Source organism: Priapulus caudatus, unplaced genomic scaffold (assembly GCF_000485595.1).
Source record: "Priapulus caudatus unplaced genomic scaffold, Priapulus_caudatus-5.0.1 Scaffold247, whole genome shotgun sequence".
NCBI lineage: Eukaryota > Metazoa > Priapulida > Priapulimorpha > Priapulimorphida > Priapulidae > Priapulus > Priapulus caudatus.
The window spans coordinates 25954-44365 of NW_014577308.1; the positions used below are offsets into that span (position 1 = coordinate 25954).

The following is an 18412-nucleotide window of genomic DNA, read 5'->3' on the forward strand; positions in this document are numbered from 1 at the left end:
GTGAGTCGTCAACATAGAGGTTTACCAGTAATGCCAAAAATCGCACGCCGAGATATTTTTGGTCAGATGTAAACACAGAGGTCCATAGTATTAGTAGCCGTAACACAAACAGAGTGTACGCTAAGTTGCTAACTTGTAACCTCATAAATATTAGTCTTCAAAAGTCCTAGGACTATAACGAAGACGGAGAGAGAAGGTGATCAAATCGATGTATCAACACTGCGGATTATCACACACAAATAGATGCCCCTTTGTTTTAATTATGTTCGCTTGTTTGAGACGCCATTTGTGATTTTGAAAGTCCTGACTCGAAAAAATTTATTGCTGGTATGATTGCTGCGGTCATCAGCCCTACATCTCCCACCCTCCTAAATATATCAGCCCTACATCTCCCACCCTCCTAAATATATCAGCCCTACATCTCCCACCCTCCCAAATATGTCAGCCATACGTCTACTCTCCTCAGTATATCACCCCCTATATCTACAACTCTTTCCAGGAAACGTGACCAGCCCTAAGTCTTCTACACTCCCCAGTATATCAACCTCTATATCTACAACTCTCTCCAGCACACCAGCCCTACATCTCCCCAATATATCAGCATTTACCTCTCCCACCCTCCCCAAAAATATCACCCCTACATCAACAACTCTCCCCAGTATATCAGCACAGGCATCGCCTACAATCCCCAGTAGGTCCGCCACATACTTATACCAGCCACCAAGTATGCCAAACCCCACTTCCACAGTACTGCCCAATATATCAGCCCTAACTCTCTTGCTCTCTCTTACCATCTAATATATAACATAGCCCGTGGCTGTATGTGTCTGCTGAATATATCACGAGCCTCATCACCCCTCTCCCCCCACCTCTGCCAAACATCGCCAACGTCGTTACCCACGGCCACCAATAATTGGAGTTGCGTGTTATCAGGGTTAGGTTGAAACGTAGCTTGGCTTTCAGGTGAATATCTCTGCCCGCGGTTAATTAAGTTAATCTTAATAATATCGGTTAATTAAGTTAATCGGCTTAGTGAACACACTGCTGTGATGGTTTGCACAACGTAGTCGACGGCTCAGTGAGCAAAGACCCCACCGAGTCGACAATGCGTTAAGACGCCGCTGCAGGGCAGTGTAATTAAAATATTAATATCTAATTAGAGGTGCATGATGCCCTCTCGGAATCCGCGGTCTTTTTCGTGTTATGTGCAATTTTCGCTTTTTGTTTTCGCGCAGAATCGTCGGGGAACTCGAATGAAGCCAGTCCGAGCACATCGACTTACTCTCTGTCCAACAACATCTCTCCTTCGAACAAACGAAGAAGCACATTTAGGTAAGCCATGCAACTTTCGTGTGTCTCCGGTTATGCGTTCGTTAACAGCCGACGTTTGCTTGCTGTGTTGTATACGACATTTGATTCTGTGGTTTGTGAACATTATGAGACTAGGGCCGTTCGAGCATTAATGCGTTCATTAATTAATTCGTCTTTGCAGTCGAGCATAAGTTATGGATGCCACAAAGGCTGCTCATTAATACGTCATTAACGGCAGTCGGCGGTGTCACGTTTGCAACCTTCTCTTTCTAAGTGTACTGTGCAGTGGGGAGGTTCTACTAGGGGGATGAAATGTGTCTCTCTGCGTGCATTCGTGCGCGCGGCAAAGGCTGCTGTTGTTGCGGAATCCTCCGCACGGGGAATGGCAATCACTGAACCGGCAGTCCAACCGAATCTATCGCTCTGTAAATTGACATCGTCACTTTGCCAGAAATAATTAAATGTCTCTGAATAAATCTCGGCTAGGAATCTCAGTGTAGCATGTGAATTGAGCCAATTCGGGGTATTATAGGATTCATAATGCCTATATACAGGGTTGAATAGTTGTTGTACGTGTACACGTAGTGCGTTGGGCTTATAGTCACGTGTCAACACCCTGTGTCATGCTTGTAATCTTGCCCCCCCCCCCTGTGTCGTGGTTGTAGTCCGGCATCACCCACATGGCATGATTGTAGTCGTGTGCCACCTGTTTTTATGGTGGTAGTCCTGTGTCACCCCCGTGTCATAGTTACAGTCTTCTGTTACCCACGTGTCATTGTTGGAGTCGTGTGTTACACATCTGTCATTAGCTCGCCTGGACATCGTCAATATGAGCTATTGCCATGGGGTGTCGTCCGTCGTACGTCCGTCCGTCCGTCCGTCCGTCAACATTTGGCTACGGTTAACGATAACTCAAGAACCGTTTGACCCACATGTTTCAAATTGCATATAGTTGTTACTCCTATGGGAGAGGTTTGAACGTCCTATTTTGGAGCACGCCAGTCGACCTACTTTCGAGCCACACCCACCTTTTGGCAAAAATCAAAATGGCTATCTAGATTCATTCAATTTTGTTAAATTTTGGTATATATGAATGTTTAAGGCTAGCCCCAAAACAGTTGTTACTCCTATGGGAGAGATGACAACGTCCTATTACGTTTATTTTGTCTAACTGGTTAACAACTCTATAATCATACCTATATACGTGTAATATTGTGTTTTAGATTCTTCGTTACAGTAATTTGACTGGAAATGTTATTGTTTGTATTTGCGCGATATTCGAAAACCAAAATGGCGATGATTTAGGCGTAGCGCCATCTCTCGTCAAGATTTCAGACTTTCAGATCTGAAACATTTATTTTCGCATCAAAACTTATGCATATATATCATTATCAAGAGTATATAATGGGAGATATGTTATATATAATGGGAGTTCTCCCATATATACTCTTGCTTTATATATCTCCCCTCCCTCTTCTATCAGACCCAAGGTGAGCTACAGTGTCATTGACACTTTCATTGTTGTGCCGTGGGTCATCCTGCCGTAGTTGTAGTCCTGTGTCACCACCGTGTCCTAGTTGTAGTTGTATGTCACCACCATGTCATAGTTGTAGTCCTGTGTCACCACCGTGTCCTAGTTGTAGTTGTATGTCACCACCGTGTCATAGTTGTAGACCTGTGTCACCACCGTGTCCTAGTTGTAGTGGCTCATGTCAACGCCCGTGTCAATAGCTGGGACTTTTCTTTTTTCGTCAGTCCTGTCTGTCACCACCCCGACCAGTATTCCTAGACGGCACTTGCCGGCCCCGCCGTTTTGCGCGACATCGCCCGCTACGCGCTCGCGGCGAAGCCGCCCGCCCCAACCGCGAATACCCGCCGCCCCTTTTTGTCCGCCTTAGATGAGACTATGTGAAGACACGGGCGTCTGAAACACGCACTACGCCGAAAACTGGGCGCAGATCCAACCGACATTTCCCGCCTATGCGACCCGGCAGCGGAGGCCATCTCTCAAACGCGCCCCTAACCGTTTTAGTTGCCGTGGCTGCGCCGCGCCTTCAGTGGTCGACCCTAAGCACGCTAAGTGACTCGTACAAGAAATCTCAAGACAATGCCCCTGGCTCAATCAGCGCATGACGCCTCGCGCGCCTCCGTTCGGCCCCGCTACGCGCATGACCGGCGCGCCTAGTTGCTGACAGTATCAGCCGTTATGCTCTCATCACAGCCCAGCTTTTACGCAAGCTCTCGGCTAACGGCCGCCTGCACGTATTGGTGGCCGCCCGGCCTACCATTGCTATCTGCAAATGCAGCATGCAGGGGCCCGCGTTACGGCGGCCGCCTGGCCTGCTGCTACGCCTGCCATCGTTTTCCAGGCAACCTCCTGACCCGCTGCTGCCGTGGCAATCGTCATGTTCCGTGCCACCGCCACACCTCGCTGCTGCGTTGCTGCCGGCGCGCCGAAACTCGTTTTTTTCCCAAGAATATACATCAGAACGCATTTACGGCGCCTTCTGATTAGCCTTGGCAATCTTAGGCAAGATGCTCAGCTCCCTCCATGACTCTGCTAGCCCAAAAGTCCCAATTATCTACCAAAAACTTCCATCCGCAACTTATCTGTAAGCCTGAGCGCCTTAAAGTAGTTTCTAGCTATGTTTCTTAAAACAACATGAGCTATTCAGTGAATAACCCAAATCATCATGCGTTTTCTTCACTGCATTTAGCTCTGCCCAGACTGAAGACAAACCTTCCAAGACAAGGCAGCCAACAAAACACCATTTGGTAACATGCTCGGTTTTGGGCTTAATGACCGCCCCTATAGACTAAGTTTCTGATGTATTCTTCCATGAAAGACACACATAATTTATACTTCATTATTTATTAACATATAACGATCCTACTATAACTTGGCCAATTCTTAGTGCAAATCTGTATTTCCATCTTAATCTAAGTTATAGCCAGGGTCTAGACATCTACCGTCGTTACTCTAGCCGCCTCTATACGCTTATAGCGGCCGCAATTTCTGTTCTATCGTTCGCTGCGCTGCCGTGCGATTAGTTACGTCTTACAGCCCTGGACCTCACCGGCTCGCTCTTACAACCACTACGCTACTAGTACACTACGACTACTAACTGTACTAGAATTAATACTCACTACTAGCCCTCCCGTCACGAGTACGAGTACTATAGCCTCTAGCTACTCTTCCGCTAGCCCCTACGCTACTTATAGCTCACCGTCGCTAGCTCTAGTAGTACCTGGCTCGTAGCCCCTTGCTCCTTTCTCGCACTCCTCTGCCCCGACGCAAAGCACCTACGAATCGAGTGCCAACCAGTGTACGTCTACGCATACGTACGTCATGTAATCATTACCGGCAGCAGCCAGACCCTCTCATAACTTACGCATGACGATAAAATACACATTTGCCAGACAAAGAATTGGCCCAATCTATAGCTGATATTATATGTTATATCATTAATCGAGGCAAAAAGCATGTATGTTTTTCTATTGGAAAACTACATTCCTCAGAAAAACGCTACTTATCTTAGCGCGCTCATAACCAAACAAACATTTACAAATAGTGCGCCCGTTCGATTGGCTTCCCAGCAGCCCCCAAGCCCCCCCCCCCCCAAGTGAGCACCTCTCGCCGCGACGCCTCCTCACTTCATCGCACCCGGCCGTTGCACCCGGTCCAGTAACGGGGTTTTGGAAAAACAATACCACGTCTGACTGCCAAACTCGAACGTATTTGGGCTGGCCGCAGTAGCACCAGGAACTTGGGGAAGCAAATCACCCCCCACTTAAAATGCCGGCCGCTTATGCTTCTTCCTGTCAAAGCACCCCCCAAGCAAACTCGAAGCAACCAATCAGAAGCGCGCTATATTCTTTGCTATCCGTTATACGTTTGCGGCACAAAAAAATTTACGCTCCGGCCGCGAACACTGCGCAGCCACGTGGTAGGTCTGGCCCGTGCCAGTTTCTTCACACGCTAGCCATATCTCGTTACGCATAACTGCCCTGCGCCAAAGCAGCCCGCCAGCAACAAATACTCGCCCTGCCCTGCGCAGCTGCGCCCAACAAGTAAGCAGGCCCAGCAGCAAACATGGCGCCCCGCCCGCCTGTTCGAGCCGAGCCCGCCGTCGTAGGTGCTGACGAAACTGGCCGCGATGCTTACGCCTTCCGCATATACGCTATTCGCGCCGCCCGCCCTCCTTCGGCGCCTGCCGAATCGTATTAGCGGCCACGCCGCGCAAATGGCCCTACATACAACACACCGCCGGCTCCCGCCTGTCGCCGCTCCAGTCCGCCTCGGAAGTGCGCGCGCTTTCAACCGCTCTTGGCAGTGGTCGGGGCAACAACGCATCTTTTTGCCGCAAACGCCATCTTGTTACCCCAGCCGTCTCTCATGCGTTGTTAGTTGGATCGTCACACCGCCACTTGGACGTAGTTTTAGTCCTAGTGTCACCACCGTGTCCCTAGCTTTGTAAGCTTGGTATGCCTACACCGCTGCACGTAGTTGTAGTTGCTATAGTCGAATAACCGTGACGTAGCTATTTAGCTCCTGTGGGGCACATCCGCTGTCCTAGTTTGTAGTGTATAGCCAACACCCGTGCACGTAGTCTGTAGTTGTATGTCAATACCGTTGCACGTAGTTTTAGTCCTAGTCGTGTCACCACCAGTCGTCCTAGTTGTAGGGGTAGGACCCAACACCAGTACGTAGTTTAGATTGTATGGCACCCACCGCTGTCCTAGCTTGTAGTTCGTATGCTCAACGCCGTGTCGTAGTTGTAGTCCTGCTCCATTCTGCGCCTGTCGTTGTTGTAGTCCTGTGCTCACCACCGTGCTCCTAGTTATAAGTGTATGCTCAACACCGTGTCGTCTGTAGTTAGTCGGTGTGCACCTATCTGTCATAGGCTGTACCGTACCGTGTGTCATCCAGTCTGGTCCATAGGTTGTCGTGTATTGTCACCCCCGTAATCATCGCCATGTCATGTTTCACCCACTTTGCTGCCCAATCTGTAGTCCACCCAGCCGGCCCCGTTGCTGGGCTTCTATTCACCCAGATCATTCTGTATAGTGCGCACGCATCTCCACAAGACTGGGATGCAAGTATCGCATTAGAAAGGCTGTTGGCCGCGTGTACTACTATAATACAGCCGCGATAGAAATAAGCGGATAAAAAAAGAGATGCTCACGCCGACCATCTAGCTTCTGAAATGTTAGATACGGCTCCTCCTAACATTTTTAGATCGTCCTTTCCTAAATTTCCAAATGTTCTCTAAAAGTGAATAATAAAAGTAATAAAAGTATTAAGCTGCTCGGCCGTGCAATGCGCTAGAAAAGTCAGATTTAACATGCTAGCATAAAAGCGTTTAATTACTTCACCTACATTTGTGTTACGAGCTTAAATAAAAACCTCGCTCGCCTCAACTGAGCCAGAGTAAGTCAATAAAGTTCAACTCGCCAAACTGGCAATCTGTACTCTGCCCAATTTAAAACAAGTGCGCCAGCAGCGACCAGCGCTCAAACTGAGCCGCATGTACTGTAAGCCAGGTATTCTTCTGATAAAACTCACTGTCAACCCGATCAAGGGCGCCTCCTACGCCACCGCGGTCGCGCCCTCAGAGCAGTATATACTAGGATCACTACAGCTATACTATACAAATTTTTTCTCATTAACTCTTGAATACTAAACTAATACAGATCTACAATCTATGCATAGGCTTTGCTCATACCTAGATCGGTCATTACAGAAATTAAAGCATACAGCGTTCTAACTCTAGAAGGACTTGCCCTATATTAACATCGTTAATACATGCGCCATATGCGTCCGAGCAGAGCGTAGTTGTGGTGGTGGGGGAGCGGCGGGGAGGATGCCTCTAATACGCAAAAGCCAGTTTTCAGTTCTTTGATGCTTAAAAACGATCATTTGCCCCGCAGAATATCATTGCCCTCAGAAAAAACTAATAAAGCTGAATATAGTATCACCTGCACAGCGAAAATATCACTGATTACACCAACATTCAAAAACACCAATATTTTATGCAGCTCTATAGCCATAGAAACAATTTGACTGGACCACATCATAAACAGCAAATAAATCTTTTTCTCGCAGTCCAGGACTTTCACAAAATCACACCAATGCGTCCTCAAACAAATATCCGCAGAACATAACCTAAAACAAAGGCCGCATCGTATTATGTGTGTGATAATACCCCAGCCCTGTTGATACACTCGTATTTGATCCACTCTCCTCTCCGTCGTTCGCCCTATACGTCCTAGCGACTTTTGAAGACTATATATTTCATGAGGTTAACAAGTATACAACCTACACGTACACCTGTTCTGGTACGCTACTCAATACATGGACCTCGCTGTCTACATCCCTGCACCAAAAATAATCTCCCGGCCCGCTGCGATTGTTGCTCATTACATGTACCCTTGTTGACGATCTCGCGGCTTACCGCCCCGAGAAAGTACGAGCACATGACAGCGTAATATTCAACATCACGAGAGACGCCAAAATATGCATATCGTGCCATGATTTTGTCTTTGCACTGCAGTTCTAGACATTTTCCATTGCTTATTTAAAGCGGAGAGCTCTTACTCTCAGCCGCCTTCTAGTCGGTTATTTTCACGCTAATTTAGGTTATAAGTACGCTACATTAAAAAGTCATGCGTTCAATCACTATTAGTAAATATTTTATTTTAATTTTTAAACGCATAACACGCACTACAGCTTGATCTTACAACGACGCCGTGCACGCCACTCAAAGCGCCGCAACGATCTTGAATAAGTTTGCCGCAAAAACCACTTTACCAGCAAGGCTACAGCACTGAGCGCGTGTTTCCTTATTGTATTCATATAAAAGCAAAAGGCATTTTGTAATCTACTTATAAACGACATATAGTTTCAGTCTTAATATGGATAAATTTGCCCTAAAATGAATATCGTTTGGTTAAATAGCATTTAGGTTATATAAATATTCAATTGCAATTATTGTGATTACCCTCTCGGTACTGCTAACGGTGCAAAATAACCATTGTCAAATACGCCAACTTTTTCGGGCGGCTGCCAGCACGTCGCCGGCGGATAGTCATGGCCGCCGTTCAAATTTCGTAGCCCGCTGATGTGAAATTAATAGATGAACAATTAAATAAGGTATCTGTCAAACAAATACGCCCATGCTGCCGTATAGACGCATTTGTTACTACAGCTAAGCTACAGCTTGTAATGCATAACATCCTAGCAGCCAGCTACCCTGTCCTTTAAAACAATTTACTGTTACTCAAGCCAACAATGGTAGGCATCATGAGAGTGAGAATAAACACATAAAAAACGCGAAAAAAACTCGCATGATCGCTTTAACAGTCAACAAATCCATGTTTAACCCTCCTCTTGAGGGTCAAAATGGTATCAGACACACTTACTTCTTCACATGTCAGCGGAAAATAGATTTCATGGTCCTTTCAATAAAGTGATAAAAACGGTAGGTCAGCGCTGAAACCAAAACGTTTTGTACTCGGTCCGTTTGACCATGTCCTCAGAAAATATCTGATATCTGACCTTTCCCCCACTGCCTTTTGACCTGTGACCTCCAATTTTGCGCTGGTGATGGGTTTCCTCCCCATCACACTATACATCGAATATTAAGAGCTTAGGTCGAGCCGTTGAGATTTGTGCCGCAATTCCGTATTTCCTCCTGTACCTTAAGTTAAGGGGAAAATATTCCCCCTCCATTGACACATCTTGACCTTTGACCCTTGACCCCCAAATTCGAAATCCCGAGTCCTTTTCGCGATCCCCCCCCCGACGTCCCTAATATCAAGACCGTACGTCGAGCGGTTAAGATTTGTTCCCAACTGTTGACGGACAATCATGCGATTCTACAAGCTGCATCTGACTTCGTCAGCTGAGCTAACAGGAGTAACAATACTTAACAATGCTTGTCAAACAATAGTGAAAAAATAGACTATGGGGGTGGGTTCGGGAAGGGGTCCCTGATTAGACGGGGTCCGGGTGCCCTCCCCCAGAATTTTTTTTTGGAAAATTACACCTCTTAGATGCAATTTCTTGCACAGAAACACTTTGAGGCAGCATTATTAAACAATCTTCATCACAAAAATATCACTTTTGCGGAGACCAAAGACTAAAATACTTAAAAAGAGAAACATGAACTTCAAATTGCTGAGGGTTGAACTGCTCAGTCTCTGCCAACTTGTACAAGTACAATGTTAAGGTAAAGTATAAATGTGGTTAATAAGTTAATCTATCTGTCAACTGAATTAACACAGGCCTTGACGCTTATTGTATCCCCCGCGACGAAGTCGGCGGGGATACTATGGTTTCATGTCTGTCCAGCCGCCGCAGACACTTTCCCTTCCGCTCTATAACTCCACCCCTAATTGACCTAGCGTGACCAAACATGGTCTACTTACACATCTTGGGGAGAAGGCGCGCAGCGTACCAAAACCAGGTCACTACGACCTTTATTTGACCTTTACTAATACCTGGACCTTGATCATATTTCCCTTCTGCTCTATAACTCGGCCCCTAATTGACCTAGCGCTACCAAACTTGGTATACTTACACATCTTGGGGAGAAGTTTTGTCGCGTACAAAAACCAGGTCGCTGCGACCGTTATTTGACCTTGACATTGACCTTGATCATATTTCCCTTCTGCTCTATAACTCGGCCCCTAATTGACCTAGTGCTACCAAACTTGGTATACTTACACATCTTGGGGAGAAGGTGTGTCGCATACCAAAACCAGGTCACTGCGACTTTTATTTGACCTTGACCTTGATCTTGATCATATTTCCCTTCTGCTCTATAACTCGGCCCCTAATTGACCTAGTGCTACCAAACTTGGTATACTTACACATGTTGGGGAGAAGGTGTGTCGCATACCAAACCAGGTCACTGCGACCTTTATTTGACTTTGACCTTCGAAAATTGACCTTCATCATTTTTTCCTTTCGCTCTATAACTCGCCCCCTAATTTGACACTAGCGCGAGCAAACTTGCGTATACAAGTTTTACACATCTTGGGAGAAGGTGTAGTCACGTACCAAAAACGCTCAAGTGCAACCATTTTTAACATACTTGCACAACTCTCAAGGCCAGGATGAGTTGTGTAAGCAAACGCTTATGTCTTTGTGGACTTATTTAGCTTACCTACCTTCTACGTCTTTACAGAAGATATTTCATATCATACTAGATGCGTTCGCGCCTTATAGTGAGTGAAACGATACCTGTCCGCGTAGCGGACTATTTACACTGGAAGACGGAGATCACGTACTCGAGTCCACCTGGTATCCGAAGTTCTCCTATTTATAGCGCGATCGTCGAAAGTGGTTAAGTTTCGTAATCGAACAGCATTCGAGCAAACTTTTGTGTTTATGACCGATATGGTATGTAAAAGTAGAAGATGTCACAAGCTGTGCTTCGTTAATTTTTGTGAGCACTATTATTGTGAAAAATGAAAAATACAAAAGAAAATTACTATTTCATCTATGTTGAGTGAGCGGAAAATTCCATGTCAAATGGTGAAAATAGGCCTAGAATGTTTCCAAGCCCTTGTCCAAGCTCAATAGACATGCACGCGATCTTGGCAGCGTACGCTAGTCTATTACCGTCTACCCCTTAACCGTCTTACAGTCTACCGTGCTATCAGGTCGTGCTCGCGCCAGTGCGTAAGTGGGAAGACAATATGTTCAGCCCGCATGTCAACCGAATTTACCCGCTGTTCATTCGATTACATGTTTTTTTTGAAAAAAAAAAAAACACAACTACGTAAGCCTTATTTACTCCGAAATACATATCGTTAAACGAGTGCACAGCTTAGTGATCTTCTACTAGTACTGTTCAATTACGGTCGGCGCGGACTGGAAGTAAGAGACAGCTGCGTACAATAGACTATATAATCACTGCGGCTGGTTCGGTACCTGCCACCTTGAGGAGGAACACTCTTCTGTCACCGTATAGTATTTTCTGTTGATTCTGTGCCTGCTTGCATTATGGCGGCCACAGGGATGCCACCAGTGTTATCCTTTTCTTTTCCCTCTGCTGCGCGAACTTCTCTCTATGGCGGCGGCAGTGCTGCCATAATTTGGTCATCTTCCATTATTATTGTCAGTTCCACTTGCATCACATCCACTGGATCACGGGGGATACATGTAGTTGGCGCACAACTGCCCTTTCTAGTTTTATTTTCAGATCTGTACAAAATTTACTTGCAATCTATGAGCCCGTTAAGGTCTCTGGTTGCAGTGCATATCATATTATAGCCCCGTCACACCGGGGTGGCGTCCTTACTGCGCTTTCTACGGCGACGAAAATGGGCACTAGAGCGCGCGACGGTTCCGCCATATCGCGCGGTATAAGCGTGGTGATAACGCCAGACATCGCGCTGTGGTCGGCCATGGTCGCCAATGATCGCCAATGATTCGCCGATTCCGGCGTTTGTGTTGAGCATGGTTCAAAAACAAACGCCAGGTTCGGCGATCTGACCCTGGAACGCGGGTAAGAACGCCGTGGGGGTCAACGAAGGTCCGTGAGACAAGCGCCGTACATCTCCATAAACGTGCCGTACAAGCGCCGTAACATCTCCTATACACCCGTACCCGCGTGGTGTAAACGCCAGACATCGTGGGTGTGGGTCGCCGTGGGTCGCCCAATGATCGCCAATGATCGCCGAGTCACGGCGTTGTTTTTGAGGCATGTTAAAACAAACGCGCAAGGTTCGTCGATCTGACTGGATACGCGTAATGAAGCGTGGGTTTCGCGTTTGTCGGCGACTTGTAGCATTTTCTGGGTCGCCGTACGGTGCGGCGGATGGTCGCGGATGGTCGGCCGTCCGTGTGCACGGGGGGTATTACCAGGGGTGTAAAGATATAGAGATCCCTATTATATAAATATGATAGATAGATAGTAGATATGATATTATATATATGAGATAGAGATCTAATATAAATATATATATTGAGCTATATATCGATATTATACCTCCGATATCTATATCTATTACTATAATTTGGCTAATCCTTGTGTGTGTGTGTGTGTGTGTGTGTGTTGTTTTTTTTGTGTCGCTTTTCGCCTGATTGTGTCACTCAATCGCCGCTATACTGAAGGATATATTCAGAATCACCTACGTCTGAGATGGTTCTGGCTGAAGCAAAAATTAAAAAAGTTTACAGTATTACGTATTAGTCAAGAATTTTCGCAAAAATGCCTATTCGTCAAATAGATGGCCAGTGCGTACACAGCAAGATCCACATCACATACGTGGGAATTACACTGCGTCCTCTTGAACTGGCCGCCGTATGATGCGATATTCAGAATCACCACGTCTGGGAGATGGTTCTGGGCCAAACAAAAATCTATTCCTCAATAGATGGTGCTACGTCTCAGATCCCCCCCCCTATGCCGAGATTCCCCCTGCTCAACATCTGCTTTGACGTACACCGTACTGACACAGTTAGTCAGTGGCCAGTAGCCTTGGCAGGGTTCTGGTTGTACCCAGTGCAGTGGTTGTTCTTTCAGCTTACATGAAATGATTTACTATTTTGTGAGCTTACATGGAGTTTTTATTTAAAGACAACATTTGCTGGTTCTACGGGTTATAGCTTTCTGCTAGTATATATAAGTTGTTCAGCCGACTTTGTGTGTTCGCGCATAACTAGAGAACTCCGCAGCCTAAGAGGAAAACTAAATATATTTTCAGAATCAGCACGTGTCTGGGAGGTGGTTCTGGCTGATTTAAATTTCCAAAAAAGTTAAAAAGTAAAGATGTTTAATCAAAAGTTCTATTCATCAATAGATGCGCATGGCGTACAATAGAGCTTATAATATATCTACGTACGTCTGAATCCATGTGTTAACCATGAACGTCCCCGTAGCCGAATAGATAAAGAGCATCGGACTGCACTAAACCCATTGATTCTGGTTCGAATCGCCACCACTCGCAAATGCTTTGTTTCTTTACTTTTGGACTGTTTAGTATGTAGCTTCTGCCGTATCAGCACCGTTAATTTCAAAATTTTAATTTTTTTTACCCACATTTAAACTTTACTAAAAATCCAGAATAACTATGGTTAGATGATAATGATAGCGCAAACTGAACGGAAGACCAGGAGGGGTCCGGGAACATTCACGGAAAGCCTATGTAGGTTACATATCAAATATTATTATATTTTTCTATATAATTTTCATTTATTATTATTTACTTTTTTATTTAATACTTTTTATCTTTTGATTTCTTATTCTTTTTTATTGTTGGAATGGGATGGGATGGGATGGCATGCGAATGGGATGGGATGGCATGGCATGGCCGTGGGATGCATCGAGATTGGCATGCGATGGGATGGGATGGATGGGATGGGATGGGGGGTATGGCATGGCTGGAATGCGTAATGGCATGGATGCATGCAATGATGGAGTGCATGCTAGATAGTTCTTATTTTCTTTGGGTATTTTGCCATTCAAACCAAGCGGTCACAAACTGAGTAACGGCCACTGATTTCTGAGTGATTTCCCCGGGCACGCCGGTATCCCGCTAGTTAACAATATATACATGGAAAATCGTAGATGAAATTCACACAACGTTTATTTTTGGCGTGCCCGGCACGCGTCATTGTGTGTCGTTTCGATTGTAAGCTTTTTCCCATTCCAGTAAAGAATTTTTGCTGTCGTCCTCTGATCCAAAGCGGTGGCACCCGCCTATTAATTGAACATGCCCCACGCGACTTTTAAACAATCCTGGGCAATCCCCCCTCCGTACATCAATCAATATGCCACCCGCAGGCACGTATACACACACGCCGTGCGCTGACTGTCGGCGACTTTGATACTACTACTGGAACCCGCGCTACGCGCGGCTTACGTGACTGTGATGCATAGTGTACCAGTTAGTGGTTATGTGTAAGGTGTTATAATGAGAGTTTAGTTGTTGCGCAATTTTTATTTTAATGGTTGAGATGTCAATACAAAATATCATGTAGGCAAATCATGCTTACACGTAAAACATTAACCATTTGTTTGTCAAGTACACAGGGACATACAAACACACACACACCAACACACACACACACCGCACACACACACACACACAGCACAACACACCACACACACACACACACACGCGCGCGCGCGCGCGCGCCACACACACCTTTAATCACACACGCGCACACACACACGACGCTCACTCACGCACAACACACACACACACACACACACACACACACACATCACATTACAGGCCCCACACACACACACACAACAACAACACCACACCGCACAACACACATTTAACACACACGGTAAGTCTGTCCTTGTGCGCGTGTCGCGCACACCACAGCGACGCTCACTCACACACACACAGCACACACACACACCACACACCAGCACACACACACACACACACACACACACACACACACACACACACACACACACACGCACATGCACACCATTCCATTATTACTGGCGGTGGCGATGCTGCTGCTACCGCTGCTGGTGGTACTACGCAATTAGAGGATCTCATGGAAACCAACGTTGTCAGTGTAAGTGCCATTTCTTCAAGTCAGCTCTGATGAAATTCAACTTGTACATCTCATATCGAAAACTATCCCAAAATAGCTACTGAACATTTAAGTTCATTATTACATGCTTATTTCTACTTACATTATTGGGCTTACAAAAATGTCTGTGCATGCAGCACAACGTTGACAGACGGAGAAATATTACAGCACAACGTTCACAGACGGCGAAATATTAGCAAGGCAAAGATATAGCGTCCCCTATTTTCAGGCAAATCTTTGCCTTTTTTCCCGTTTTTTTAAAGCCTTTTTTACCGTTTTCAACCGAGTAAAGTTTAGAACCCGTCCCGTGTATTCATCGATCTCTTCTGTGAATTTGGCGCTATTTGGATCAAAACTGACGGAGCCTTTCATTAACATACATACATACATACATACATACATAGTACATACATACATACATACATACATACATACATATGATACATACATACAACATTCACCAAATTGTAGTAAGATAAAGTGAGGATGCCGTGCGATAGCCGCCTTTCACAACCTTATGGCGCCGTCTAGTAGCTACAGTGTTAGAGAGCTGTGTAAAGAGTCACGTGATCGGCGCATGATTGGGCACAAAAATCATGTGACCACATATCGTGCTGCTATTGGTTACTACTTTACAAATGTTCTTAGAATTGTTCGACATTCAGCGCACATTGACGAACATTCGACGAACAATGTTCGAGATATCAAACATTTCCGATCTTCAGAGACATTGTTCGGAACAAATGTTCGGTGACTTTTTTCACCGCACATTGCCGAACATTTCATGGAACATTGTTACGATAATGTTTTTGAGCAAAATGTTTGGCACCAACATTTATTTTTTTAAATTTATTTTTCATTTTTTTATACAATTATTTTTACTCGCCAACATGGGCGAGTCAGCTTTAGCTTTTACTCGCCCGATATTATTTCCACTCGACATTGGCGAGCGGGCTAGCGCCAAGCTCGTTCGTATCAAACGATATAGTAATTGTTTATTCACTTTAATATATAGTATATTGAAACGTGGAAACTTCAAAGAAATTTACCGTAAACTGGGACCAAAATATTCAATGGTCCGTCGGTACCATTGACTTTGAGAATCTGATGGTCCTCCTGATTATTTGATGCCCCCGGACCATCGTACCATCGCTTATTTCGACCCCTGCTATAAATGCAAGAGGTTATACACTTCGCGTGGCGTAACGCCTGAACTGCAGTCTTCTGCATTGCTTGTCATATAGACGATCGAACCTCTTTCATTTGTGCATATGGTGGGATAACTTTGCATATTAGTATTTTTTTTTAATGTCAATGTGTGGTGTACTGATAATTCCAAGACCTTGTCATATAACAGGACCGTAGCTAGCAGGGGGCAGGGGGGGGGGCAGCTGCCAAGAAATGAACCCAGTGAAGAATAATGGGAACTTAAGATAAGAAAATACTCGCTTAACCGTTTGGGGAGTTTTAGGTATGTAACTTAATTACCTGAAATGGTTGGAAATGGCATTTCAGAGCTTCTAGCCTTCTATATTTCAAAATTTCCTGAGGGAGCATGCCCCCCCCCTAGAAGCGAGTGCCTCATGCGCTCGTTCATCTTGCCCCCTTCCCCCCATACAGTAATTCATAGATACGGCCTTGTATAAATTGGGGTGTTTTATTATTAAAAATAGTAATACAAGTTAGGGGCCATTCGCTATTATCACCATTGGCACAGGCGTACATACATACGCGGGGGAGGGATCAACAGCCATTACACTTTTAGAAATAGAAACAATTTTGATTAATATATAATATTTCTTTTTATTACCAATCTGCAAAGATAAGGTTGCAATGTGTACACTTTTGAGGGAGGGTGTAGTCATATAAATATTTTCGTGTGCGGTCTGTACACTTGTGGCAATGTTGATAATTTTGAATGGCCCCTTACTAGTAGAGATGAGTTTTTGTTAGTGTAATATATAGAACTCTGATGTAATTATGGTGTATTATTGTTTATTACCGGTAAGAGCTGAAGTAAGAAATGCCGATTGGCAGTTATTTATATCGATTTAATTCAAGATCGCTGAAAGGAAGCAACAACTGCTATCCGCACACTGCTGCAGATTTGCGCCCCGGCGTTGCGAATGATTAAGCTAGTCGGTGAGCAAATCTATTCGGTGGGGATAAATTATCGGAAATCTTTGCGTCGTGAAACGAGCTATTTGCTCCCGCACTCCTTATAACGTCGTGTACAGATTTGTTTCCAGACGAGCCACGCGAGCAGACGATGCCTCGTGACGGCGGCGATGATGACGATGATGGCGATGACAGTGATGGCGCTGATGATGACAGTAATGATTATAATGATGGTGATGATTATGATGGGATAATGATGGGGATGATGATGATAATGATGCTGCAGCTGCTGCGGATGATGATGGTGATGACGACGACGATGCTGACGACGGCGACGACGACGACGACGACGGTGGTGATGATGATGATGATGGTGATGATGATGATGATGATGGTGATGATGATGATGATGGTGATGATGATGATGATGATGGTGATGATGATGATGATGACGTGGCTTCGCCGATTATTTAAATAATTGCGCGGCTGCCATACGCCTGTAATCAGTCAGGTCTCGGGTCCGCAGTGACGGCGTGCGCTTATCCACTTCTACCTAAATGATTGCCGCAAATCGAATTGCGCATTCATGGCTCGGTCGCGATTGCCCGCGCCGGCCGCACGCGTGCCGACGAAATTTCCGTGTGCGGGGCCGATCCCGCCAGCACGCTGACAGGCAGCGGCCGGCGTCGCTAGTGCGGGCCCATGTACTGCGATGCTACTGTACATGTCGGCCGCTGCACTGTAGGAATATGACTGGCTTCCTCCGTGCGGCGAATAGCCCCTCCCCGTTTCATCGGCATCGTGTGCGCGAACTCGCTTGAAAGCTCTACATGAAAGCCCGTGTGTTTACATCCACCCCGTCCCGACAAAGATAAATATCTGAGTGGGGAACGTAAAAAAAGGCATCGTGTATTGTCTGCCGATCCGTTTAAACCCATTTATTCGTGTAGACGTTTTATCGTTGTATTTGGCATGGATTTCATTTAGTCCCCAGCCGATGAGCAACTCCCAGCGTTGCCTAATGCGAATGATAGCTAGAGAGAGTGACTGCATGAGGCATGAAGCAGCTCGGCTAGCTTGCTTCGCAAGTTTGTCCGCGGGATAAACCCTGAATGCGCCCCCTGTATGCTGTCAGCAGACTAATGTGCATATATTGATAAATATATGCGCGTGCAACAGGCGCATCACTGTGAAGGTTTTTTTTACAAACACAAGCAATGGCGCTCACAGAGCGGTTCATTTGTCAAATCATGTAGTCTAACGTGTCGCATCCGCGCGGTTGGGTGCGTGTATGTACTATCTATATTATGTACTATGTGGACGTGTGTAAATCAGTGTGCGTGTGAGTGTGCGTGCGTGTGTGTGCGGGTGTGCGTGTGTGTGTGCGGGCGGGCGTGCGTGCGTGTGTGT

The 18412-nt window shown here is 45.7% G+C and overlaps 1 protein-coding gene across 1 annotated transcript in view; it reads left to right on the forward strand.

Annotated features, from left to right (window-relative positions):
* Nucleotides 1-18412, forward strand: part of LOC106807996 (triple functional domain protein-like) — a 76962-nt gene that overhangs the window by 25030 nt on the left and 33520 nt on the right. The window contains 1 exon segment of the mRNA XM_014810535.1: nt 1236-1332. Coding sequence (XP_014666021.1) covers nt 1236-1332 — 97 coding nt within the window.